This window comes from Poecilia latipinna, unplaced genomic scaffold (genome assembly GCF_001443285.1).
Source record: "Poecilia latipinna isolate Pla-1442-1.1 unplaced genomic scaffold, P_latipinna-1.0 Scaffold162, whole genome shotgun sequence".
Lineage (NCBI taxonomy): Eukaryota > Metazoa > Chordata > Actinopteri > Cyprinodontiformes > Poeciliidae > Poecilia > Poecilia latipinna.
In genome coordinates, this window is record NW_015112778.1 from 290253 (window position 1) to 316012 (window position 25760).

General features: G+C 38.7%; 1 protein-coding gene across 2 annotated transcripts in view; it reads left to right on the forward strand.

Moving 5' to 3' along the window:
- Positions 1-25760, forward strand: part of LOC106945824 (kazrin-like) — a 168075-nt gene that overhangs the window by 55138 nt on the left and 87177 nt on the right. For both annotated transcript variants that reach the window (XM_015029785.1, XM_015029784.1), the window contains exon 4: positions 22609-22813. In XM_015029785.1, the coding sequence (XP_014885271.1) occupies positions 22609-22813 (205 nt within the window). The remainder of the gene's footprint in view (positions 1-22608; positions 22814-25760) is intronic.

Genomic DNA, 25760 nt, shown 5'->3' on the forward strand with positions numbered 1-25760 from the left:
CAAGAGCGTGGAATTAAAGATGATACCTGTTATCAAAGCCACTGAATTCCCTGTTGACCTTAAACGAGATTTAAATGCTCCGTGCTCTCACATCGCTTGGTCTGCTGCAGGAAATAAAAACCCTCTTTCAGAATCAGCAATCAGTAGCTCTGAAGGCTCAACTAAAACGGACTTCTGTCGTTTTCATGAGGTGCTGCTGCACCTCCGGTTGGTCAATGATGATCTAAAGTTTGTTGTGTTTTATTTATAATAATGAAGGAAGCTTTAAAAGCATGGCCGTCTTGATGTTTGCATGTTTTTATGGCGTATTTTTATGTTTTGTGTTTCAAGACTCATCTTGAAGATAAAATAAATAATATACATGAATAAACATGAAAATCAGGAACATGCTACAATATTTTCCCCCTTGGAAAATCCCTATTTTTATCAACAAGAATAGAAAAATAAAATATCATAAATACCCATTTGAAGCAGCTTCTTGTTCTGTTGGATAAAATTCATGCACACTGTTTGATTAAGGATCTACATTTTATCAGTCTAATTTGGTCGCGTAATCTGCTGTAACACAAAAGAACAAAGAAGCTGATTGGCTTTAATCCCACCATTAAAATCATGCTCCAGAGGTTTAGACTCGTTCAGAGGGGAAATTTATGCCTGTTTACGTTTGTCCTCTTGAATGTCGCCTCATGGCAAATCGAGCCACAGATCCTGTCAGCAGGGGGCGCCCTCCGCCCAGACAGGAAGCTGTTTTACAAACTTATTCACTTTTGAATTAATTTTATTACAAACACCTTACAAAAATTTTACAAAGCCTGACCTAACCCTGCTATAGACATGTTGGTGTATTTTTCTCAAGATGAGAAGAGAACTACTTTGTTATCTTAAGAGGATGAATCATATTTCTGTTAACCCAGAATAACTTTGTTTTCCTGAGGTAATGAGATATTTGGCTAGACAAAAATGTCTTCTTCCTTTAATGCATGTTACAAAATGATTAGATCTTAGCAATCATATCTCCCTCTTACTTTCACGTCTTCCATTTAGTTTCATCCACCAGTGAAACTAATGGTGCGTTTGCACCAATCCGTGTTGAGCGTCAGCAGTGTCTGATTTACATTCAAAGTCTATGTGGAGGCGAGTCGAGGGCGCTGCGTGTTAAGTGCTGTGAGATTTTAAGCTTTTCGTGAGTTTAACGCACATCAAACATGTCCGACGCTGGACCTGGAAAATCTGAACTTTCGCCGCTCGACGCAGAGCATCAACCAATCAGGGAGACTCTGCTGTGTGACGTGGCGGGGCATTTCCTGACGTGATGTCAGAAAAAAAAAAACTATGGAGTATAAACTAATTGTCGCTGTTTGCCCTCGTCCTATAATCTACGACCAATTAAGTTATGACTACAGGAACAGAAAGGAAGATCAGCGAGGAAGTAGGAATGTTGAGTTATAACTTTTACTGTTTGAAAATATTTCCCTGCATTTGGTACCTGAGTGAAGTTGCCCCCCCCACCTTCTTCAAATCAGACAAAATTGGTGTCAAACGTTTGTGTTACGTTTGTGCTGGTTTGTGCAGCAAAAATTTTCGTTTGTGCTGCTATCATTTTAGAGATATAAAGAAAATATATAACGAAAATTTTCGCTGCACAAACCAGCACAAACGTAGCTGAGTTGATTGACACCCATTTTGCCTGCTTTGAAGAAGGTGGGGCGGCTGGTTGACCTTGGATGACCTCTAGAAACATTTCTTTATATCTCTAAAATGATAGCAGCACAACCGAAAATTTTTGCTGCACAAACCACCACAAACGTAGCACAAACGTTTGACACCAATTTTGTCTGATTTGAAGAAGGTGGGGGGGCCAACTTCACTCAGGTGCATTTGAGCTATCCAAATCCATCCAGCGAAAACATTGAGTCACATTAAATCACGTCACATTTTTATTTAGACGAAATATGCAGGAGACGGTGGAAGCTTTTGAGGGACACGTTTCCTCTCATGGCCCTCCTAGAGTGATTTTGATGCATCTAGAGCAAAATGTCAAGGATGTGACTTCAAACTTGAAGCTTCTGACGAGTTTTGATGCACAAATTTATTTGGAGCAATTTTGCATAATACTGTCCCTTTAAGAAAACAACCTTTTCTTGTTTTGTTCACACAAAACACGTTTGGTGTGAATGTACCATAACATTTAGCCTTCCTGTTATCGTTGGAAGTCTTGGTCTCTACAGCATGTAAGTATGGCTTCATGTGAAATACCTTTTCATCTCTCTCTTTGTTTTTTAAATGCCTCTACTGAAGCAAGTGTCAAAATGTTGTCAGTGGAACTAGAAGTCATGTTGTTCTTGACTGAACAGAGAACAATACATATGATTTATTATTATTATTATTATCATTATTATTATTATTATAGCATTGGATTGATTTCGGACTAAAGACAACATCTCTACCTCCTGATCTTTGTTAAAAATATATATTTTAAGTAGATTTCAAGTCTTCTAGCAGCTTTATTTGCACAGACATCATACTGGCTAATCAAAACCCAGCAAAATGCAACGACTGCAAACTGAAAATAAAGTTAAAAATCAGCTAAAACCATCAGCAGGTAACTTTAAACTGTGTAATTATGATTCTGAGTGACGAATGCCCCGTTGTGTTTGGTTACTTCCTGTTCAGAGGTTTCATATTCTCCTTAGCTAACACTTTGTTTTAATATGCTTTAAAAGCAAATTTTTCATCTGGGATGTGGAGCAGCATAAAGGTTCTCCACTGCAGAAACAATCAAACTTTGGGCTTTAATTAAGTTTCACCTTTAAGAAATGTTACAAATGTTTAAAGGCTTTATTGGCTCTGTTGGGAAGTTAGAGGAAAGTTATTCTCATTATTTACTGTTACATAAAGCAACTAAAGTCTGAACTAAATGTCTGCTGCAAATGTAGCAATTAGAGTAAACATTAGCGTTAACTCGTGAATTCAAACGGTTCTGTATTACTTCCTTCATGTAGCAACTGGTTGTGTGATGCAAATCCAGACTGAGATTCTCTTCATAAAATGTTCATTTAAATCAGTTTATTTTTGGTATGAAAGCAGGAAAAAAAGCATGCTTGACTTAGCCCTAATCCACATAATTCTCACTCTGTTTACCATATTAACGCCTCACTGCTGCACATCATCAATTTCTGGGAGGAGGAGGACGTGTTAGATTTAAAAACGGGCATTTTAATGGAAAGATTAACTAAGGAAGGCACGGTGAAGTACAAATGCAGAAAATGGGATGAGAAATGTCACACAGGAAATTAAAACTCAATTTAATTTTTTATTCTTTTGGCCTATTAGATGAATGAAAACAGTTGGTTTATTGTGCTGTTTGCGTCGTGAATCTTGTTCCAGTTTGCCCTTCCTGACTCTCATTATTATTCATAAATCTGACTGCGATTGCTCAGTTTGACTCTCAATCCTCTTACATTCGCTGCATTTTCACATGTATAAATTTACTAGCTGATAGTTGGTTGCTGTGCTCTTTTCTGCCTGGATGCTCCATTTACTGAAGTCTGGCTGCTCAAGTGGGACTCTCGGCAGAAAGCTTTTCGGCATACAAAATTATACATCGTCAGATACCGCTGCTGCCAGATTACTAAATCTTTCAGTGAATTTTTATTACCCTTTTTTTTTTTATCTTTTCCTTGGAGAACCGTTCTGTTCTATCCTGAATCTTTGTGCTGCTTTGGTAAGCAGATGGCACTTTAATGAACTCCACAAAATATATTTTGTACCAAACTACTTGTCTCCTTGAAACTCTGAGGCAAACTGGTGTGCAGATGTTCTCAAAGTCAAATTAAATTAAATTCAAAAGTACTTTAATAACCCAAACAGGGAATTAAATGTTCTTGTATATCTTGTTATCCAGGTTTCTTGAAGGACTTGCTGTAGATGCTGTGAGGAAGGACAGCAGATGAGAATTAGCTTATTGCTATAATCTGATGCATCAAATGGTGACATTTACATCTCTGGAGAAAACTAAGAGCCCACTGCACTGAACCCCATTGAAAGCCTGCCGGGTTTTCCACCAGATGTTGATTTCTGAGTTAAAACATCAGTATTGTTGTTTCTAAATGAATATGAACTTCTTTTCTTTGAATTATTTGAGGTCTGAAAGCACTGCATCTTTTTTGTTATTTTAACCATTTCTCATTTTCTGCAGACAAATACTAAATTTTTGCTTGGAATTTCAGAGACATTCAGTAGTTTACAGAATAAAAGAACGATGTTAATTTTTACTCAAACATAAACCTATAAAGAGTAAAATCAGAGAAACTGATCATTTTAAGTGGTTTCTTAATTTTTTTAATTTAATTTTAATTTAATTTTTTTTCTGTTTATGCTCTGTAAATCTGAATGCTGCTTCTCCATGTTTAGCTTTGATTCTGGAGATGCAGAGCAGACTACAACCAAAAGACCGAAACAGTTTGGAAAGTTGATACAAAAATAAATCTTTTCTCCTTTAAAACACTTTAAAGGTGAACACATTATGTTTCCTTGAGCAGGTTAGGATAGCTCTCTGTGTTATATAAAATCTGTTCATTAAATGTTTTCCACAAAATCATTCTTAGATGATGGGATTTTAGTCTGCTCAGTTCTGTCTATATGGAACTCCTTTCAAAATGATGTGTTTTGTCTCAACATTTACACTCGACCGTGAAAATAGCTGCAAACAGAGGCGCACTTACACAAATGTATATCTTTGAAAAGCAGAAGTGGAGCCTCCTTCACAACCCACAAGAATGCAAAAGGTTGTTTCTGGATGTTAGGTCAACAATAAACACTTTTCCAGCAGCCATTGTACAGCACATGCAGTGGTAACACCAGCTGACTAAACAGGCTGGAGTTCCACTTGGGTTGCTAGGTAACGGGCTGGACTTCGCTGGGGTTGCTAGGTAACAGTGCAGTGCCTGTAGAATATAATTTAACAATCTGGAGGTTTTTCAAACGACTCATTTTCCAGACACCAAAAAATATTAACTTATTAGTTTTTTTTTTCCTTTTTTAAGCGCTTCAGCTGTTTTTAGAAGCAGCAGAGCCACCAAGTGGAAACACAAAAAGTTTCAAAATGTGAATTTTGCTTAGTAAGTCCTCTTTAAAATCTATTCTATGCGCTACAGGAAACCAGTTTACTTCACAACTGGGATGATGCGCTCTATTTTCTCCTGTAAGTGAGCTTAGAAAGAGCTTAAAAGGACTTTCAGGCACCAGAGCCAGGTGAAACGTGGTTTGTTTATAAACGCATTTATGTGGCTGTAAACAACGTGCAAACCACATGTAGGTCTCTCAGTCTTTACCTCATCTGTGGTTTATGTCTAACCAGCGATTAGCTTTTTCTGGGTCGTATAATTAAGCTGACGAGGATTTGTGTTATGAAGGGTTGTTCTTAAGGCTTGCAGATATCAGTTCAGCATGATTGTAATCCTCTGTAAACAAGCAGCCTTTGATTGTATCTTTCGAGAAAAGGTGATAAACAGTGTTTATCCTCTTTTTGTCGTGCAGTTTCTTGCCAATTGGTCTGGCTTGCTCTTATTTTCTTCCCTTAAGAAGCAGGAGTGCACATTAGGTGCACAAACATATTGGAGCCATAAACACTCGAGGCAACAAGGACAGTCAACAAACAAGGGTCTGTCTGCAAGGAAACCACCCAGGGGACATCGCCTGGGGCTCCTTCATTCATTTAGCCTGTGAAATCATATTATGCTAATTGGTTTGTTTTACATTTTAGGGGCAGCAGAGAACATTACATTGTTTCTCTTTTCCATTGATCTCAATATTAATTCCTTCTTCTAATCCCTTACAGCTCGGCTTCCTGAGCCTGACGAGTGTTGGGCTCAGACAAAGTCATTTAGCATGCAGATTAATGCAACTCCCATCTCCTGCAGGAACCATCTTAATAAACGCATTTAAATCGCGTACGTTTACAATTAGAATAAGTTGGGGCTATCAAATAAAACACAGAAGTGAGAAAAGTAGCTCATCAGCACAGTTTGTCTCGCTAAACACATTTGCATAAGTGCTTCGCCCTTTCGCGTCGAGGCATAAATTGTGCAAAGCACTTGTAGCGCCTTGCTGAAGTTAAAAGAAGAAAATCTTCCTTCTTCGCCCCTCAGTTGTGTTCACGGATGACTCAGCCATATTGCTCTAATTAAAATAATCAGAGTCCTGCTGTCAGGTCGGCGCGTCATAAGCAGTGTTGTTGCTTCTTTTAATTGCTTTTGCATTTTAATGTTTGCGCTATCTCAGAGTGTGCAGCTCCCTCCCTCCCTCTCTGTTTTTTGGTGTACAGTGTGAGAGACTGTCCATGCAGAACAACAGACTTAGGCAGGAGTACAGCAAGTGTGCAGGTCTGGTCATCACAGCTGCTGCTGCTGCACGCTTCAAGAGGTTTCAATTTAGGCCCTTCGATAAGTCGGCTCTGTCTCTCCCTGAGATAAATGCTTCAGTGAAATAAGTGACTTGAAACTTCTCGTTTATATTTGCCAGCAGCCTTGTATGTTTTTATTTACTTCCACATTTTTGTCGTATTTATCTTCTTCTTTTGCTTATTTTTAAAAAAATTGTTTTAAAGAAATTTTATATCTCTTAGCTTTTGCAAATAAAGTCAGTAATCCCTCACAGGAATCAACTTTTACACTGCAAACACAGAAAATCGTACCAACTAAATCTGGTTGAGATTTTGGAGAAAATATCTCAGTTTTGTTTCATTTCAAACATACTGACCTACAAGTAACTTTTCAGAAGCTTAGGGGCTTATTTTAAGTCAATAAATCCTTATGATATAGATAAAAAAGTGCTATTTTATTATTTTATTGATTATTATATAATAATAAATAAATAACAAGACATTTTTCCAATGTTAAGTGAAAAAAATCTAGAACAAGTATTTTTTGTTTGTTTGTTTATATTAATTTATATTTTGTCTCTTCAGGTATTTTCACTATAAACTAGTAAACAACTATAAAAGCTTGGTAAGATTTTGTGTTTTTGCAGTGTACAGCTTTGTAAATTTCTACTAAGGTTTTAGTGTAGCAATATCATAACTTTTTCTTTAAACGCGTACACGTACATGTCACATACATATTTCTTTCCTTTTTTGTTTTGGATGTTAACAGCATTGTTACCACAAATATGCAAATGTCTCAACATAGAGCAGGACAAATAAAACTTAAAATTAAAAAGATGCATAAAATATCAGTCAAATCATGAAGAATTAACTACAAAATAGCGGTCAGTCTCTGCTCTCCTTTATCTTTCAAACTGTGAGCTTTAGATATATTCACTCCACATTATCACTTTTATCTACTGTAATTATAGAGCTGACATACAGGGAGAGACAAACTCTCAAATCCCTTTTGCACATAAATCACATTCTAGTACAAATATTTCTGTAAACTTGAAAAGAACTTGAAGTAAAACAAAACTAACCTACAAGTAGATTTTCAGTAATATGCAGGAGCTTGTTTTAAATAAATAAGTTCCTTAATATTCTTGAAAAAATACTAGTTACTCTGATAGATTAAAAAAAATGTCAGAGGAAGAACAAGCACTCCTAATCAATATTTACTTAAAATATGTGGAAAAAATCTGAAACAAGCGCCTACACTGTAAAACATCTGAAAGTGATTTAACTTGAAAATGAAAGTTTCCCTGTTGCTTTGAAAATGTAATTTAAGTCAACAAGAAAAATTGTTTTGGTTTTAACTCAGAAATTAACGTTCATGAAGTTGATTTAACAACAAGAGACAAGTTGTCTAAACATTGTAAGTTAATTAATTTTGAATTGAGAGTTTTAACTTAATGCTGCAATTTAAACTAAATAATTATTTCACAATATGCAAGAAAAAAAACTGTTCTCAGTTAAATAGACGAAGTTATTTTATTCACAATATCAAGTTAAAATAAATACTTATTTTACTTTAGAATAATTTAAATTCTTGTTTCAAATTGCATGAACAAAATTTCTGATCTGAAATTGAATTTTATTAAACATTATAATAAATTCTGCTAAAAACATTTAGTATAAACAGAACATTATCCTCAAGAATTAAAATAAACATTTTCCTTAATAACTCAGGAGTCAGATCGATGTAACGCACTTCCATCTCAGGATGCAAAAACACGAGGCATTCTGGGAAATAGTTCCCACTCCTGTCTTTTTTTTCTTTCAGTTTTTTAAGTGCTAACCTAAAAACTATTGGAGGTTTGACAAAATTAATAAGAAGTTAACAACTTACTACTGTAAGCTTATCTTACAGTAGTAAGTTAAACTTAAAGTTTAACTTACTAAATTTTGAACATTTAGGTTCAAAATCTGAAACTTGTTAAATTTATTTGACTTAAATAGTAGAAAACAGTAAACACAACTAAATGCGGCTCAAGTGTTTTACAGTGTACATCTTGCTGAAAGTTACTAGTAAGTTATATTTTTTTGTCTCATTTCAAGTGTAGAGAGATATTTCCACCATAGAGTAAAGTACTTGTTGAGGTTTTGCTTCCTCAGACTCTGTAGATATGAGGAATCCGTCTCTGTATTGCGGATCTACTGACATGCATATAAAGCAGCTGTGGGGGGACAGAGATAAAGCAGCGATTCTTGTCTGCATTGTTGCTATTCATTGGAACCGTGCTGTAGAGTGGAAACATGTGATAGTGAGATGAATCCATCTTAAATAAACCCTGCAGCTCTACCATGAAAAGCACCTGCAGGACTTAAGCTTTTTATCAATGGACGGTTCTGAAAAGCTCTTGGGGTTTGTTTTTTTCTCCTCCTGGTCTGGCTATGCTCTTCTTTTTGTCGTGTTTCAGCTAAAACTCATTTTGCTGTAGCTGCAGTGTAATCAGTGCCAGCCTCTGATTACATTGTGCATCTGTTCTTTTTCAGCTCGGTGTCAAATACGAATGTGATTATGCGCATTTTATTTTTACTTGGATGCTTTCAAAAAGGAACTCTTGAAACGCCAAACTCCAACTTTCCTCCCATCCGTCTCTGCATGACTTGGCCTGCTGTCTTGAGGATCTGTACTCTAACCTGCCCCCAGCAGCCCACTGTGATTAGCCAATAAATAAGTAATTGTACATCATAAATCAACAGGGAGAGCTCTGTCAGGGAGATTTCTGCTGCAGTGCTCTCTGAAAACGACTCTACTGCTTCTCTACTGAGAAGAAAGAGAAGAGAGATTAATGGAAGAACGGATAGGAATGAATGAGGTTGACTGTACGATTTAAAAATATGCTTTGGCTTGAAGGATTTCCTCCTGAAGCGTTGCACACAGACAGCTGCTCTGTGCGGTCTGATAAAGCTGCCAGTACATTTTTTCAGCTGGTTGATGTTGTTTGGATTCGTTCAAATAACGCCTGAGGACATGTTTCACGTCACATGAAAGCCGCGGTTCGGTCGCATCGCTCCTGATTTCAAGGTCAAAGTTTCTATATTAGTCTCCCATCGGAGGAATACAACAATACAACAATTGTAAATACATTTTGAAAAAAATATTCATGCTCTTTGCCTTAAATTGTCGTTTTCATTAAATTAGCTGACTAACTTGTGCGATTTTATTGAGCGTAACTTAAGTTAACCCTTCCAAACAGAACAGCGACGATCCATCTGAATTTGCATAATTCTGTGACACTTTGCGCTTCTGAGACATTCCAATAGTTTAAAAACGACCTGAAAGTGTCCCGCATGTGCAGTAGAGGGTGCAATAACGTCAGCGTCCTCAGTTTTCTGCCAACCGCCATAAAAAGAAGTGCTTATTGTTTGCGGATGGGTGCTAATGATTTAGCATAGCTTACACATTTGAAGTTCTTGTCCGCTACTATCGATAGTAGCCACACAGACAAACGCACCCAGTACAACACTGTCATTCTATTGGCTGAGAGGTTGCCAGGCGACAGCGCCAAAAGGCAGTTCCATGTTTCGTAAGCGAGCAGAGAGTCCGAGCAATGCATTGTGGGATACCTTGCTGGCAAATCCCCACTGTCGCATATCTTCAAATGAAGTAAGTTTTACCTCAACTTATTTAAAACAAATGTTTATTGTAAGTACATAAAAATAATTATTCAATAAAATCAACATTGTAATTCACTGAACTTCACCAAAGTCAAGTTTTATTCACTTTTTCTTTAAATATAATGTTACGATTTACAGTGTTCCATCAGTTATTTCCTTCCAACTGTGTGTGGTACCTTTAACACTTCACTCTCTTTTATTTAATATCCAAAAAATAAAAACCTGTCAGTTTCAAAGCAGGTGAAACCTGAGCATTTTACAGAAAACAATCCATAGGGAGCAGAAGTGAGGCTTGTGGCAAATGAGGTTAAATCATGCTGGTCTCAGTAGATGGGAGCGTCGTTTTGATTCCATCTATTTTCCATCCTGCAAATCTTGGGGTTCATCGAAGCCCACGCTCACCTTTCCACATCCATATATTCCTTCAATTCCCAGCAGAGTCTGGATATCTTGATGCTCATCGCGGCTCCTGGCAGCGTTTTCATCCGCAGTCCCGTCAGCTGTTATTGCCGAGTGGAGAGGTTGTCAAACTGTTTATCATTACCAAACTGGCGGTGATAGTAGATGAGCATGACTGCGAGGTGTTGGAGTGAAACACGGCGATAGACAGACTGAGGCAGGCGGCTGATAATGGGGGTTTCTCTGCAGGTCTTATCTCAGCCTCCAAAGACAACCTGCAGAGATCGGAGCTTGGCACTCTGCTGAAGTTCAGGCTGCAGACGACTGAGTGCAGCGCCTGTTTTCTGGGGTTTTTACTCACCAACCTGTTGGCAGTTTGCTCCTCAGGGCTTGAACGGAAACCTGCGATTAAACACCATGGTGTGTATAATTACACAGATTGTGAAAAGAGATGAATGTGGAAAACCATGCAGAGGTAGATATGAATTTAATCGTTTCTCAAGATGCGTTTGGTCAGAACTGGCGATAAAGCTGTAGTGATTTCAGTATCTTTTCTCAGCGCTCACAGAGGAAAACGTAACGCAGTCAGGGCACCTTTTATAAAACTCTTCACATCTACAGTTTGTAAAGCAGTTAAACACTGAATACGACACAGGAAAACAAGTTTTATTTACTGTTAAAGTCAGAAATAAATAACTTTTGCTGCAAAAGCATGATCTCAAAATGAAAAACAGAACAATTTAGTAGCAATAATTTAACCTAATTTTCCAAAAGCCTCACTTCTGCTGCATGTGGACGGTTTTCTGAATAAAAAGAAAAGGTTTTTCAGGTTTTTCCTGCTTTGACTCTCAGAGCTTTTTTATTTTTAGAACATTAAATAAAAGCCATAAGTTTGCCACACACATTTGGAAGGAAATAACTGATGGTGCACTGTCAATTGCAACATTGTTTTTAAAGAAAGAGTGAATAAACCTTGACGTTGGAAAAATCCAGTGAATTTTTGGGTGTAGTGAATTGCAATGTTGATTTTAATTGAATAAAATAAGTGGATTTAACTATTTTTTATAAGCATTTGATTTAAATAATTAGAAATAAAGTAATTAATTTATCTACTGTGCCATAGCAGAGTGGAGGATATTCAAGAAAAGACCCGTTTGACCCGTTTTTTTGGGGGGTTTTTTGCGGCATCATTCATGCTACAGATTAACCATGGTTCAGTCATACTTCTGTGTAAACGCATGCGTTGATGTTACACAGCAGCACGTCCTTTATGGAAACAGTAATGGATGATGCCAGGAACTGCTCATCAGCGTTGCAGCCCTTCTTTTTCTTCTTCTCTTCTCCATAACTCAGACAAACTCCTCACTCAGAAACATGCATCTGCAAACTTCGGATTTGGCCGAAACGTCTCAGTTGTTTTAAGCTCTGATAGTTGAGCAGCAGGAAAAACTGAGAAAACTGAGTTTTCTCAGTTTTTTGCTGAGAAAACTCCAGTAAAAATCAGCATGACTCCTCTGTGCAACCCTGTAATTTAACCACAAGGTGTATGTATGTACATTAATTGTATACATTTGACAAAACCCACAACAAATTCAAATGTGACCATCAAATTGTTGTTTTTAAAATCCATTAAAGCTGTTTCACAATGGAATATCTGCACAATTACAAAATCTTACTATATTTTGATTTAATTTCTCATTTGTCTTTGTAAACTTGAAATAAGGCAAAACTAACTTTCATGTAACATTTCAGCAAGATATGAGCTTGATTTAAGTCAATAATCCCTCAATGTTGATCAGAAAAGTACTAGTTTTCCAACATATTTCCAGTGATTTAAGTGAAAAAAAATCTCCCAGTGAAACCAGTACTTTTTTTAATCAATAAAATTATTTATTTAAAACAAGCTCCTATGTTTTGCTCAAATGTTGTTTGTAAGTTAGTTTTCTCTTATTTCATGGGCACTAACATTTTCACTAGAAACTATAGACAAAAAGACTTGGTCAGATTTTGTTTTTGCCGTGCTAAAGCCTTTCAATAAAATGATTTTAGTAAAATTGAGAACACAAATATTTATTTCAACACATTTTATATTCCAGGTGAGATGGAATATAAAATAAACAGATAAAAACTGTAATGTAAAACCAAAACAAGGAGGAAAAATCTAACTAGCATAGAAGAAAAAAAAAGCTTATTGGCATTTATAACAAAGTTATGATTCGATGTTTACCTCAGTCTGGATAAGTTGTCTTTTCTGAATGAAGTGTTATGGAGGCAGACTCGTGTGTATTTCTGCAAGAAGAAAATCATGTTTTCCCTCAACATCAACGCTCTGGTTAAAACTGCAAAAACAAACTCTTACCCAGTTTTTTTGGTTTGTTTCTAATTCAGATATCTTGGTAAGGCTTCTCAGCAGAATATAGGAGCTTGTTTTAAGTCAATAATTCATTAATATTCATGTAAAAGTGCTAGTTGCCAAATTACTTCACTAATAGGACATAGTATAATAAGTGAAATAATCTGCCAGTGGTACTTTAAAAAAAAATCGATATTAATAAGTAACCATTTACTTTAAAACAAGCTTATATTTAATCCTGAAAAGTTACTTTTGAGTTAGTTTTTTAATAAGACAGAAACTAAACCAAAAATACTCTCCAGTCCGTTATACTTTAAATACTTTAAAGAGTTCAGAGCACGGCGCCTTAAAAACAACTAAAGTGGGCAAAGATATTTTTCAGTACTCGACAACAAAACTTCTTCTCTCTCTTGTGTTTTTATGTGTTAATAAACGCAAAACGACTCCAGTTAAACCCCAAACAGTTTCCTACATTTTTGGTCACTCCACATATTTCTGCCTTCGCCTCCACCTGGCTGCAGCGAGTTCGAACAGGTACGGCGTCTACCTGAGCGCATCGCCTCAAGGGACACAATGGATCCATTAATACTGGCTGCTGTGTCATAAAATAAGAAGCCATTTCCACACTTTCATACTTTCCACACCATAAACTGTAAAGCTCCTCGCTAAGAAACCGCTCAAAAGAGAGTGGAGTGGGCATCTTACAGAACGGCAGAATGTGACAGAGAAGGAGTGGGAGGCAAAGAGCTTATTGTGAGATTTTAAAAGAAAAAAAGAGTTGAGTTTCCGTTCCCTGCTGCGTGTATTTTACTCCATCAATGGCCTGCTGTCCTTGTGTTTTCACACTGCAGACCAACGGCTCTTGCACTTCATTGACTTGCTCTGATGAATGCCATTTTTTCCACCAACTGAGGCTTTTCCAGCTGGTGCGTCTGTGCAGAGTGTGAGCTCTAGAAGAGGCCGACTGCATGTGACAGAAGCTCAGCTGTTCGTGGCTCTTTTCTGTCACATGTGCAATGAATGCTTGATGATCTTCGTACGCCACATCAGTTCAAAATGGCTTTGCTGTTTGGAGAAACACATGGTTGAGAATGTCAAACAGCACCCTTTGTGGGCTGTCCATAAAACTCAATTATTACAAGTCAAATATTTCGGAATATGGAAAAACAAAGTAGTGTAATCACCTGTGTTGTTTACCATTAATGCGTTGCCTTAATAGTTGGTACTTTACTACGCAGAAGAGGATGTTTTCCTTCTGCCAAAATCATTCAAGTCGACATTTTTCTTGTTACATTTTTATTTTGTTTCTACATGATAGTGTTAAATGTTAATATGCACAATCATATGAGTATATCTGACATTTATTTTTTAAAATGTTATATTTTATTTATTTTTATTTTATTAAAATAGGCTATGTATTATTATTAAGACTAGACGATTCAGTTGGTTTTGTGAACTTCACTCACAAACATATAAAACGATTGACCCTTTCCGCGTGACGTCACGCTCTCCAGAACTCCGCCCACTCCGCCATGACGGACATCAAAACAACCAATGCGCTCCTTTAAAGCTAGTTTAACAACTGACATCTGCAACCTGACATCGCTTTTATTTAGTTTATTTCACTTTAAAAATAGTCATAGGATATTGCGAGGTCGACTGCACAAATAGACAAGGATAGAAACCAAACTTGCCATTTTATTGTATAACTTTTAATGAGGAAAGATGCGGCAGCGTTAGCTAGCAGCCGTCATAATGACTGGCAACCCTCGGTGTAACCACGGATTTGCAACGTTTTCAAGGTAAGAAGATTAACGTTTTATAAGCAAGTATGATTAGAAAGATATGAAATATGGCTTTATGGAGCAGGTACGACACGTGTCTGACCATTAGTAACCATGGAAACAGTGCCTCGCCGTTTTGTAGCCTAAAATGTATGGAAAATAACTGCTTAGTCCATCATGGCGCCTCGAATCCCTCACTTCCGACTTCCATCATGGCGTCTCGAATGATTTAATGACGTAATCACAAAGGCTTAACATTAAGGATAAAAAAATGACTTGCGCTTAGAAAAATTAACATTTTAAAAAATGGATAATTTCAGCAACTCTTTGAAGTGAACACAGCCTGAAGACTCATTCGAAATCCAATAAGTCCCATCACTAAAAATAATTTTCAAAATAATCTTAATGGATGTATTTTGTCAAAGAGAGTAAAAAAAATTAATGTAAAAACATATTGTTGTCAGGACCTCTTTATTTCCATGCTGCTGTTTAAAACTAGTGTTGCATTCAAAGCAGGCCAGAAAAAATCAATTTCCTCTTGAGTGTGTTGTTTGAGACAAGTACTGGCAAATAAAATGCAGAAGCAATGGCAGAGATAATACCTGTTCTTTTCTAACTTTGAGATGGACACACTGTCTCAAATGATACCTCTTATCCTTTGCATGCAACACTTTCCTATTTACCCACCTTTCTTTCTCTGGCTCTGCTCCTCCATCACATTCACACAGCTCCAACCCAAATGCAATGCCGTCTCACAGTAAACAAATGCAAACCTTTGTAGTATTTCTTGCTTGCAGACAGTGTTTGGTGTTACTGACAAACCTTTTTATTGCCATCCTGGATCTTTTTTTTTTTTTGTACAAATCCTTAGCAGACGAGACATCTCGAAACATCAGAGCTGCGGTCAGTGAAAGCGAAGCTTCGTAGCGTAGAGGTCGAGACATACATCCACTTCTATCTGGAATGTATAAGCAAATAAAATATCAGCACTCGGCTGTAAAAAAGCCCCCAGAGACGTTCTCCGGTTTCAGGCCGAAGAAGGAATTTTTATCGTTCTCATTGTTCACCCAAACTTAGAGGTCTGTCCGCCTAAAAAAAGAACAACCTAGAAGCAATCTTTTACACAAAACTTTATCTAAAACAATCATTTTGCACAATATTTATTTTTCAGATTCCTCCAGACAACCTTAGCACCATGAATATTTTAGGTTTTGGATATGTGTACCTTGTTGTCATTAAAACCCCAACGTGCCATGCACCCCAGTCGGCCTTGAAAAAGCTTTAGAGCGAGTAAAGATTAATGTTCCCTACATCAACAAAGTATCAAATAACTTTGAGAGGAAAACTACACCCAAACTTTGTGGTTCTCCTTAGTCCTGAAGTTTTCCACCCTGACTGCCCTCTATCTGTTTTACCATTGTGGTTTAATGTTGTTCCTCTTAATGTTGCTTTTCTCTGTCAAAGATAAGAGCTGTTTGACTATTTAAAAGGTAAAAACTAACATTGAATAGGACAAAGAACCAGATTTGTTCATCTGGAACTTATTAGAAGTGTTAAAAATATATACTAAACAGAACTAAATAAAATAAAATGAAAGCTATGACAAACATTGTTAGGTGGTAAAATATGATCTCTCAAGAAAGCTACATTGTTTAAGGTTTGTTTATTTTCTATTTTAAATGTATTTTAAAAGCACTTGCAGGAAAACTATGAGGGACTGCAGTGTAAGAGAAGTTGCTTCAGTGCAGCCTGATTTATCCATCCATCCATCCATTTTCTGAACACCCTTGTCCCTCAGTGGGGTTGGGAGGGGTGCTGGTGCCTATCTCCAGCTAACGTTCCGGGCGAGAGGCGGGGTACATCCTGGACAGGTCGCCAGTCTGTCGCAGGGCAAGCAGCCTGATTTATTCAGGTAAAATTTAGGATTTAATGTTTATATGAATGGTAAATTTACTATGTAGCTGAAACCAGAAGTTTACATATACCAGATAAAGACATAAACAGTTTTACACCAGTTTTATTAGGAGGAACGGGTCAGAATTTGAGCAATCTGCTGTCGAAAGCTTGTGAAAAGACACCCAAAATGTTTGAATGCCAACTAATGTATTTAAACATTTTGAAAACATCAATAATTTAATTTCTGACATATTTTCTCAAATTTCTGTGGCATTTAGCAAATAGAAATAACTTTGGTAATTCCAACTGACCGAAAATAAATTTGGTCAGATTTAACTGGAGAAAAAAATGATTTAATGTGTGAATGTAACGCAGAACTACGTAGCCCCCTGTGGGTGTTACCTTGCAAAACTTTTGCTTTTCTCGTAATAATGTGCTGATGAGTTCATGCGGTATAATTGGATACTGTAAGCCGCCATGCTTTCTGCTGTTATCTAAGGCTTCATGTGCAGTTCCAGCTCAACTTTACACAAACAAACATAAACATGCAGTGAATAAATCGATTTTCAATCAGTTTTTTGCACCAAAAAGTTAAAAAGTATAAACATGTTTTCCATAAGATATTAACATTACTAACATACATGGAAAAATGTTTCAAAAACCTTATATAATAGCAGAAAGTATGGTGGCCACCGTTAAATAGACTTTTAGTATTTAATCATACCACACGAACTGATCAGTACGTTATTGCGAGAGAACACAAAACCTATTACGAGGTAACGCAATAGAAAAAAAATCCTCCATGTGCCGTAGGGAGCTCCGTACAGAACCTAGCAGACTAAAATCTTATTATCCAAGAATGGTTTTGTGGAAAAAACTGTAATGAACATGTTTTGTAAAGTCCATAGAAGTATCATAAACCGTTCAAAGAAGAATAATAGGTCACCAGAAAGTTATATCTCTGGAATGATTTGCTTTTATTTAATGCTCCATGAGCCTTTCACCTGTTCATTGCGCTTGCTGGGCATCAGTAGTTGGAAGTGCAGCGATTTCCTCGGTTAAGACGAGTGTATATTGTAGAGCGCAGCCATATATCACTTAGTTATTGGGATCATATGGGGAGCATTCCCATCTGTGGAGTCGATATTCAATTAACTCAGGCAGATGGTCATGGTGACTGTTTATCAATACCTCTTTTTAACTGCACACCCTCGGCACACTTAATTAAACTTCCCATTAACAGCATCAAACAAATGAACAAACGGAGACCCCGAACAGCTGGAAACCAGTCACTCCGAGGGTTTAACTGGGCACCGGCCTGAGGTCTCGGCCGAGGCCGCACATACTTTCCACAACTTCGTAGACACAGAGAGACATGTTGCATGTTTTGGACATGGCCTCAGAGTATTTGTGTGGTTATTGATGTGTATCTGGGACAAAGCTGTGACCTTTGACCCATGAATTATTAATTTCCTTGCATTCCAGAGTCGAGCGTCTGGGACTGCAGTCGTATGAGGTTGAAACCGGGCCGGGGTTAGTGGCTTCTTAAGGGAAAAGACTTACAGATTATGTTATTCAGGAAAATTAGACATGTCCTTTGTCCAGCTCTGTTGCTGCCCTGCATTTTTCCTTTGCCAGTGAGCTTTAAGTCAGGGGCAGGGCAGCATTCGGGGGCAGTGATGTGACTGTCTAGACAGTGATAATGATCTGCTAACATGCAATCAAACATGACAGTGCTGCGGCTGCAGATTTCCTTTGGTAGAAGCAGAAACCGTCATGTGTGGTCATAGATGTTGGGCATGTAGACAGACAGCAGAAAGAAAAGCTGTGGCACACAAAATCTGTTTGTACGCATAGCTCATAAAATCATTTAGCAAACTATTTTAATTACCAGCATTGATCTATGGATGATATTGTTGGTCAAAATGCATTCGAGAGCTGTTCTGTCACGAAGGTTTATGTTCTGCTGCTGCGTTCATCATCCCTTCCCTTTTCCTCAATGATTGCCTCAAAATTTATGTTTTTGACTTTCGATTTAATATTCTGACAGTGTCTCATACCACTCTTTGATTCTGGGCCAGCCCGCCTCCTGCGAGCAGAGATCGGACCACCGGGTGCTTACTGATGCCGGGCTTGGCAGCAGAAAGGTGCCATCAGGCCTAAATCGTGTTTGTTTAGTTTAGGACCGCTCTTTTTGTTTTTGCTTGAGAAATAATGCGTCAAAATAACCTGGTACATTTCATGCCATTGTTCCTCACTGCACTGTCTGAACAAATTGAAGTTGTGTTGTTTCTACATGTTCGACCAAGCTTGTGCTATTATTGTATTTAAGTGTGATGTACAGGTGCAGAGTTATCACATAAACATGTAATTCAGTGTCTGTGTTTAAATAGAAACGTTTTAATGTTTTACGTTCAGGCTGAACGCGTTTTGCGCGTCAAAAATGCGTCCGATGCTTGAAGTCAGATGCACTTTGAAGTCAAACGGCTGACATATTGCTCTCGGCGCGCGTCAAACGTCGATGAGTCGTTGTTTTCCGTTGCAGGTCTCTTTCTACAACGGCGGATGATATTGAGAAAGTTGCACCGAAACGTGAAAGCTTCTTTCTGCAGTCATAACAAAGGCTCAGATGTCTTTGCTGAACATTTTTGGTTTGGTTTTTATTGAACAAACAGCGGCGACAGCTGATAACGGCTGGAGCCTCTTGCCTTTTTTTTCCCTCTCGGTTACTTTGAAGAATGCAGATGAAATATTGAGAGTGTCTATGTTTGATTTACTGAAATGAAAAAAATATGGCCATTGTGCGCGTGTTTTGAATTCACCAGATAATTCAGAGGAGTTGTGAGTTTGGTGAGTTTCACAGGCTGGCTGGGCGCTGACGAGGTTGGTGTTTTCGTCTCACCTGAGCCCAGTTGGATGACCTGCTAACCTTTATTGGTGCCTCCAACTCCTGGCAGGACACCAACTACAGGCCACTTCGTCACATAGCAGAGTCTCTGATTGGTTGGAGCGTTGGACGCGCGTCAAACGATCAAAACGCTTCAATCTCGCCACTCCGGACGCGTGAAACGCACCGCCCTTGATATTTCCGCTGCCATTATTAAAATCATTCAAAACACCACATGTCCTTTAGAACAGATTTTACTACTTAGACTGCTAATATTAAGACTGAAATACTAAGTTTTAAGATGAATGAAGGGATGGAAAATGCATTCTACATTCAGCGCCTGTCCCTTTTTATTTGGATAGAACAGCTCACATGTGGGCTGCATAAATCTATGTATGTAATCAATGTTTTCAAATGAATCTATAATCACTGCTCGACTATTAGTTAATTTTTTATGTTTATGAACACCAACCAGAGGTTTCAGCAAGTAAGTGTTGAAATAGAAACTCCAAATATATGCTACTGAGATAAAACAGATTTTAGTCATTTATTTACATGTCTTTGTCTTGCTGTGTAGAAAAACAACTAATTCTCAGCTGTTTTTTTGTACAGCTCAGTTAGAAACTAGCTTTAACTCTGGACCTGAATTGTTGAAAGGACTAGCTGTGTCTTTTATACTGAAACTTCTTTGATCCTTTATGTTGTCCTGAATACACTTGGTCCTTCACTCCGGACAGATTTGCTGATAAAGCGCCTACCTGCACCAGACTGTTCCCCAGACAATATTGCTGCTGGCGGACAAAGCCCCTGAAATATAAAGCAGCTCATTGAAGACTGAAAGAACAAGATAATCCTGTAGATACATGCAGCAGAAATTAGCTTCCGCTGAACGGATGAGACAGGCGGATAGGGATCATTTGACACCGGTTCTGTGCGCAGGAGGCCGTCAGGATGCCCTCTGTGGGAGGTATTTTGGGCAGGTCTGGTAAGAAAGCCCAGTGCTGACCCAGGAAGCAGGGAAGATATTTTCTTACCTTCAAACAACTTAAAGCTGCAGTATCTAAATTTTGTAAAACATATTTTTACATATTTGTAGAAACTCTCACCATGTGAAAAACAATCTGCCTTAACTAGAAACAACCAATCAGAACCAGGAGGCGGGTCTTAGCGCTGTCAATCACTCTTGAGTTCTCGTCTTGTTCTCTGCTACACTGCAGCCAGAAGAGTAACGCTAAGGCTAGTTAGCATTACTCTGCTGGCGGATAAACGGTTTTCCTGTAACGATAAGTTGTTTCTCTGCCATCAGCACATTTAGCAGCGCATTCATGAGTTGATTGACGGTGTTAAGACCCTCCTCCTGTCTCTGATTGGTTGTTTTGGTTGAGAGCGAAGCCCGTCTTCATACGGCAGTAGTAGCTCATGGAGGAGGTGCCTCTCTCCCCTGCTCCGTCCCCCTCTTATCTGATTACTGTCAAATAAAAGCAACTAGTGACAAAAAATGTTTTCAAAAAATCCAGAAAAAAGTCAGACCCGACTTTGTGCAACTTTTTGGACAACCTCTGCTCCGCTTCTGATGAATAAGTGCGGGTAAAGTTCTGCTTCTTGTTCTTTTAATTCTGCATAATAGACAATGTAAAGTGAGTTTTTGTCAATATTTGCCATGAATATAGCTAATAAAGCTGACAAGTTACTGTGACGTATTTTCACTTAGGCTGCTACGACTGCGGCTAGTCGATGTCGACTCGACTTTTATCGCGTTGTAGTCGACTTCAAACATTATGAAGTTTTGCGACCCCCAGAGTATTCTGTTTGTTTGTGCAGGAGACTCCACTTCTGCTTTTCAAAGATGTACGGGCGTATAATAGCACACCTGTTTGCAGCCATTTTCACAGCCAAGTCTAAACGTTGAGTTGGGGGCGCGGCCAGCAGCAGCGTATTTGGATTTAAAGTGAAAAGTCACCCTAAAACAGCCCAGGGAGCTTAAAATAGACTAAACTCTCATTATCTAAGAATGATTTTGTGCAAAATATGTAGTGAACATGTTTCCTTCCTGTTCAGGGAAGCGTATTATGTCACCTTTAATGTGTGAATATTAACCCCGTGCTGTTATCATCTGAGTGGAGGACGACGGGACCCGACTGATGGCTTCAGCTTCTCACCGCAGCCAGAATCCATTTTTGTTCTCACGAGGAAATGAAAATGTCAAATGTAGATTTGAAATTGCGATGGCTCAGCAGTATTTAGGGATATTCTGAGATAAGACGAGCAGTGTACGCCGCCAGTGTAACCTTTTGTCTGTGTGATGGAATTTATTTTTCTATATAACAGTGGAGATAAGGAAGGCGGTGCGGTTTGTTTACTCAGCCCACAGATAAGCTGGAAAATAATCCTTTCAACTGTTTTTGATCAAAGCAGGAAAGCTCCTCCATGTTCACAACTCGATTGAAAGGCTCCAGGCCTCTTCTCTTTGTGTGTCCCCCTTTATGGAGCTGCGTCTCTGTCCTTTCCCGAAGTTTGCTGTGTGTGGAAATGCATTCCCCTGGGCGCCTTGTGCCAGCCCCCTTCCCCTCCCACCGACGTGGGGGTGAGCTTTCCCAGGACAAAGAGATGGATGTATAATAGAAAGAAAAAGGAGGGGTGGGAGAGACAAAAAGACGAGCGGGCGTGCGAGTGAGCGGGGAGGAAGTGGGGGAAAAGTGGGAGCACATGTGAGAAAGATACAAACGTAGAAAGAGAGAAAGTACAGAGAAACAATCAGGACTTTTTCCTCCACTCCAGACGCCGCTGCTCACTCATTACAGGCTCTGCAGGGCGTGGGGTTTGCAGCACACGGTGCAGTTGGAGAGTTGCTGCCGGATAGCACATCAGTCCCCCGTCTGAGTCCCCCGCTCCTCCGGCACATGGTACAGTCCATTTAAAAGGCTGCATGTCATCTGGGTGTGCGGGGTCCTCTCAGAGAGCAGCTGCTCGCAGCACATTCTGCACGGCGGGAGCGTTCGCTTTCCCTCCGCCTGCCGCGCTGCAGCTCTTCTCCTCCTCCTCACACACATGCTCTCCAGGTCTTTTACGCAGTAACAGGTCAGGCCGGTGGACAGGAAGGAGCTTGCTCTGCTTTTTATGTGCAAACTAAACACTAAGACAGAAGAAGTGCAGGTGGAGGAGGGAGAGGAGAGGGTGTCAGCTTCGCCCAGAGTAATGCTCCTGCTGACACCATGCTGCTCTGTGTGGATTTGCTCCTCAGGGGAAAATCCTTAAAATGATGGACGACAACAAGCAGCTGGCACAGAGGATCGATGGGGCCATCCAGTCAGCGAGTCAGGAAGTGACCAACCTCCGATCCGAGCTCTCTGCGACCAGCCGCAAACTGGCAGAGCTGGGCGCCAGCAGCCCCCCGGCGCTGGAGAACCACCTCCAGCACAACCACCACGACAGCCTCCGCTACAGGGGTGAGTGTCACTTCACAGCGCCGGCAGCTCGCAAACCAGCTCTGTGTGAGTGAGAGCATGAGCGAAGGTGGGGAAATGTGTCCCCCCACTTTTCCCTCGGTTTTTCCCCTTAAACTCGGCTTTGGGAGCGACGGAGGGAGCGGAGAGGCGGGCGGTCTGTTGTTGTTAGACAGGAGGGGTGAGAGCCGGAGCGGGGGCCGGAGTCGCTCCGTTTGGTTTCCCAGGCAGCAGCTGGGCTCCGCTGGGGCTCCGTGTCCGACTCTTTGCTCAAGTTTTGGCAGCTGCTCCGTGCAGAGAAACTCAGAGAGTGGATGTTTGTGTCTGTTGAGGAGGCTGGCAGCTCCATGGCGATGTCGTTGAGTCGGGAACAGCCAGATGATGTCAGCGAGTTTTAGAGGAAAATGTGAAACTTTTGGTTTCATCCATGCTTAAAACTTTTTCATCCATGAATATTTGTTGTTTTAAATTTAGCGTTTAGAAAGTTTTTTTTTCTAGTTTCTTTTCTGTGTCTGATTTCTTGCTTTGAGTAAAGCTTCCTATTAGTTTTAATAGATATTATCTTTTCAGAACAAAATATAATAAGATTAAAATGATTATTTTGTTCACATCTGGGAAGTTTTATTAACTTTAATATTGTTCAGAGTGCTTTGAGATATTGATGCTAACTTTCAGAAACTCGCTGTCATTTCTAATTTCTGTATTAAGGTAGCTTTATACATCGGGCATAACATTATGACCAGGCTTTATGACTCATCCTCCACCAGTGCTCTGGACTTTCTAACACCTTTATTATCAGAAACAGCATTTTCTTCTTTAGCATTTTGAGCCTTAGCAGCCATCTGTTGTTTTCTCTCAATGGTCATTAATTATCTGGTCACCAGTTCTCCTCTCTTCCTTCCCTGCACCACTTTTTAAGAGATACAGGCCACAGGAGACGAGGAACAGCCCACTAGAGCTGCAGTACTCAGCCAAAAATGTCTGCATTTAACACATTATTTATAGGAAATAATATCAACTTGGTGGCCTACATGGATTCTCATCCACTAACAGATTCATTAATGAAAGATAATTGTTGTTTTTCCATCTTTTCCTATCAGTGGTAATGTCATTCCTCAGTAAAGTGACATCAGAAACAGTGAAGTAATCAGTTTTTCTCCAAGCACTAAGCAGTGACCAGATTACTGAAAGATCGCAGAATTACTTCAGTTACCTTCTCTTCAACGTTTCCTTAACTTTAATAAACTTCTCTAAGTTTTTCTCACATTCATACAAGTTAGAAATTTCCATTTATAAAGTAATAATTTGACTCTGTATCATTTAGAGAAGGATTGAGTGCGAGAACGCAAGCAGTCATTGTCGCTAACAGGTATTCTGATAATTTAATGTTTTAATCACTTTTCCTGACTTTTTACTCAAGCATTGAATTATTTACTCTCAGGAGATTTTCAGATCATATTTTTTAATAATATTGATGTTGAAGTGAAAGACTGATCAGATTCAGATGCACTAAGAGTCACGTTATTTTATGTTGATGCTACACTGTAAAACTTTTGAAGGTGGTTTAACTTGAAAATGAAAGTCCACCTGCTGCCTGGAAAATGTAATTTAACTCAACAAGAGTTAATGGTTTAATCTCAGAAATTAAAGTTCATGAAGTCGATTTAACAAGAGACAAGTTTTCTAAACATTGTTTAAGTTCATTAATCTTGAATTGTGAGTTTTAACTTAATGCTGCAATTTAAACCAAATAATTATTTCACAATGTGCAACAAAAATAACTGTCCTCACCTAGTTAAAGAGACACATTTCTCTATTATTTTACTCACAATATCAAGTTAAAATAAATACTTATTTTACTTTAGAATAATTTAAATTCTTGGTTCAAGTTGCTTAAACAAAATTTCTGATCTGATTATGAATTTCATTAAACATCACAATTAATTCTGCTAAAAACATTTAGTGTGAACAGAACAATATCCTCCAGCTTTAAAATAAACATTTGCCTTAATAATAACAGAGTCAGATCAATGTAATGCACTTCCATCTCAAGAGGCAAAAACAAGCCGCTGAGCATTCTGGGAAATAGTTCCCACTCCTGTCTTTTCTTCAGTTTTTTAAGTGCTAACATAAAAACTCGAGTTTATTCAACTGTTGGAGGTTTGACAAAATTAATAAAAAGTTAACACGACTTACTGCTGTAAGTTTATCTTTCACAAACTCACATTCAGGTTCAAAAACTAAAACTCAATAAATTTATTTGACTTAAATAGTAGAAGATAGTAGACCCAACTAAATGCAGCTCAAATGTTTTACAGTGTATGAAGTTAAAGTAAAGTTAGCAAGTTTCATCCAGGACTAAATAAAAGAGCCGAGTGGGTGGATGGTACTTGTCCACCCACTCGGCTTCACTTCCCCGTTGACGCTCCTGGTCTCCAGTGGTCGAGACATTCCCCGCGTCGTCCAAGAAATTAAAGCCTAATGTGCCACCCACGTTTCCACTGCTGGCCAAGCCTCCATGACGTACGACTGAGGCAGGGAGGGAGAAATTGTAAGTTCAATTCTTGGGACGAGGATCCAGTTGCCAAAAAAACTTCCTGCTGGTTTTGAAATGAAGGCGTCAGAATGTGGCACCTATAGCAGAATGACGCTCTGGACACAAGCCAGCAGGTGGAGATTCACATCAGCAACTCAAATTTTCAACAAATGTGAATAGTGACTTCATTACAATCACTTAATTCACAAACTTAGTCACATCGTATTATTTACTCAAGCATTTATTTTGGTTAATATGATTATGTTTCCACTTACAGCTAATGGAAACAAGACGTTCATGATAAAGCATTACATCAAACCAATCAAATTACAGCACGGTCTGTTTAAAAAGTCGTTTTCAAAAGGTAATGTTACTCTGAGAAGTGAGCTTCATCAGAAAGTGTTTTCCAATTTA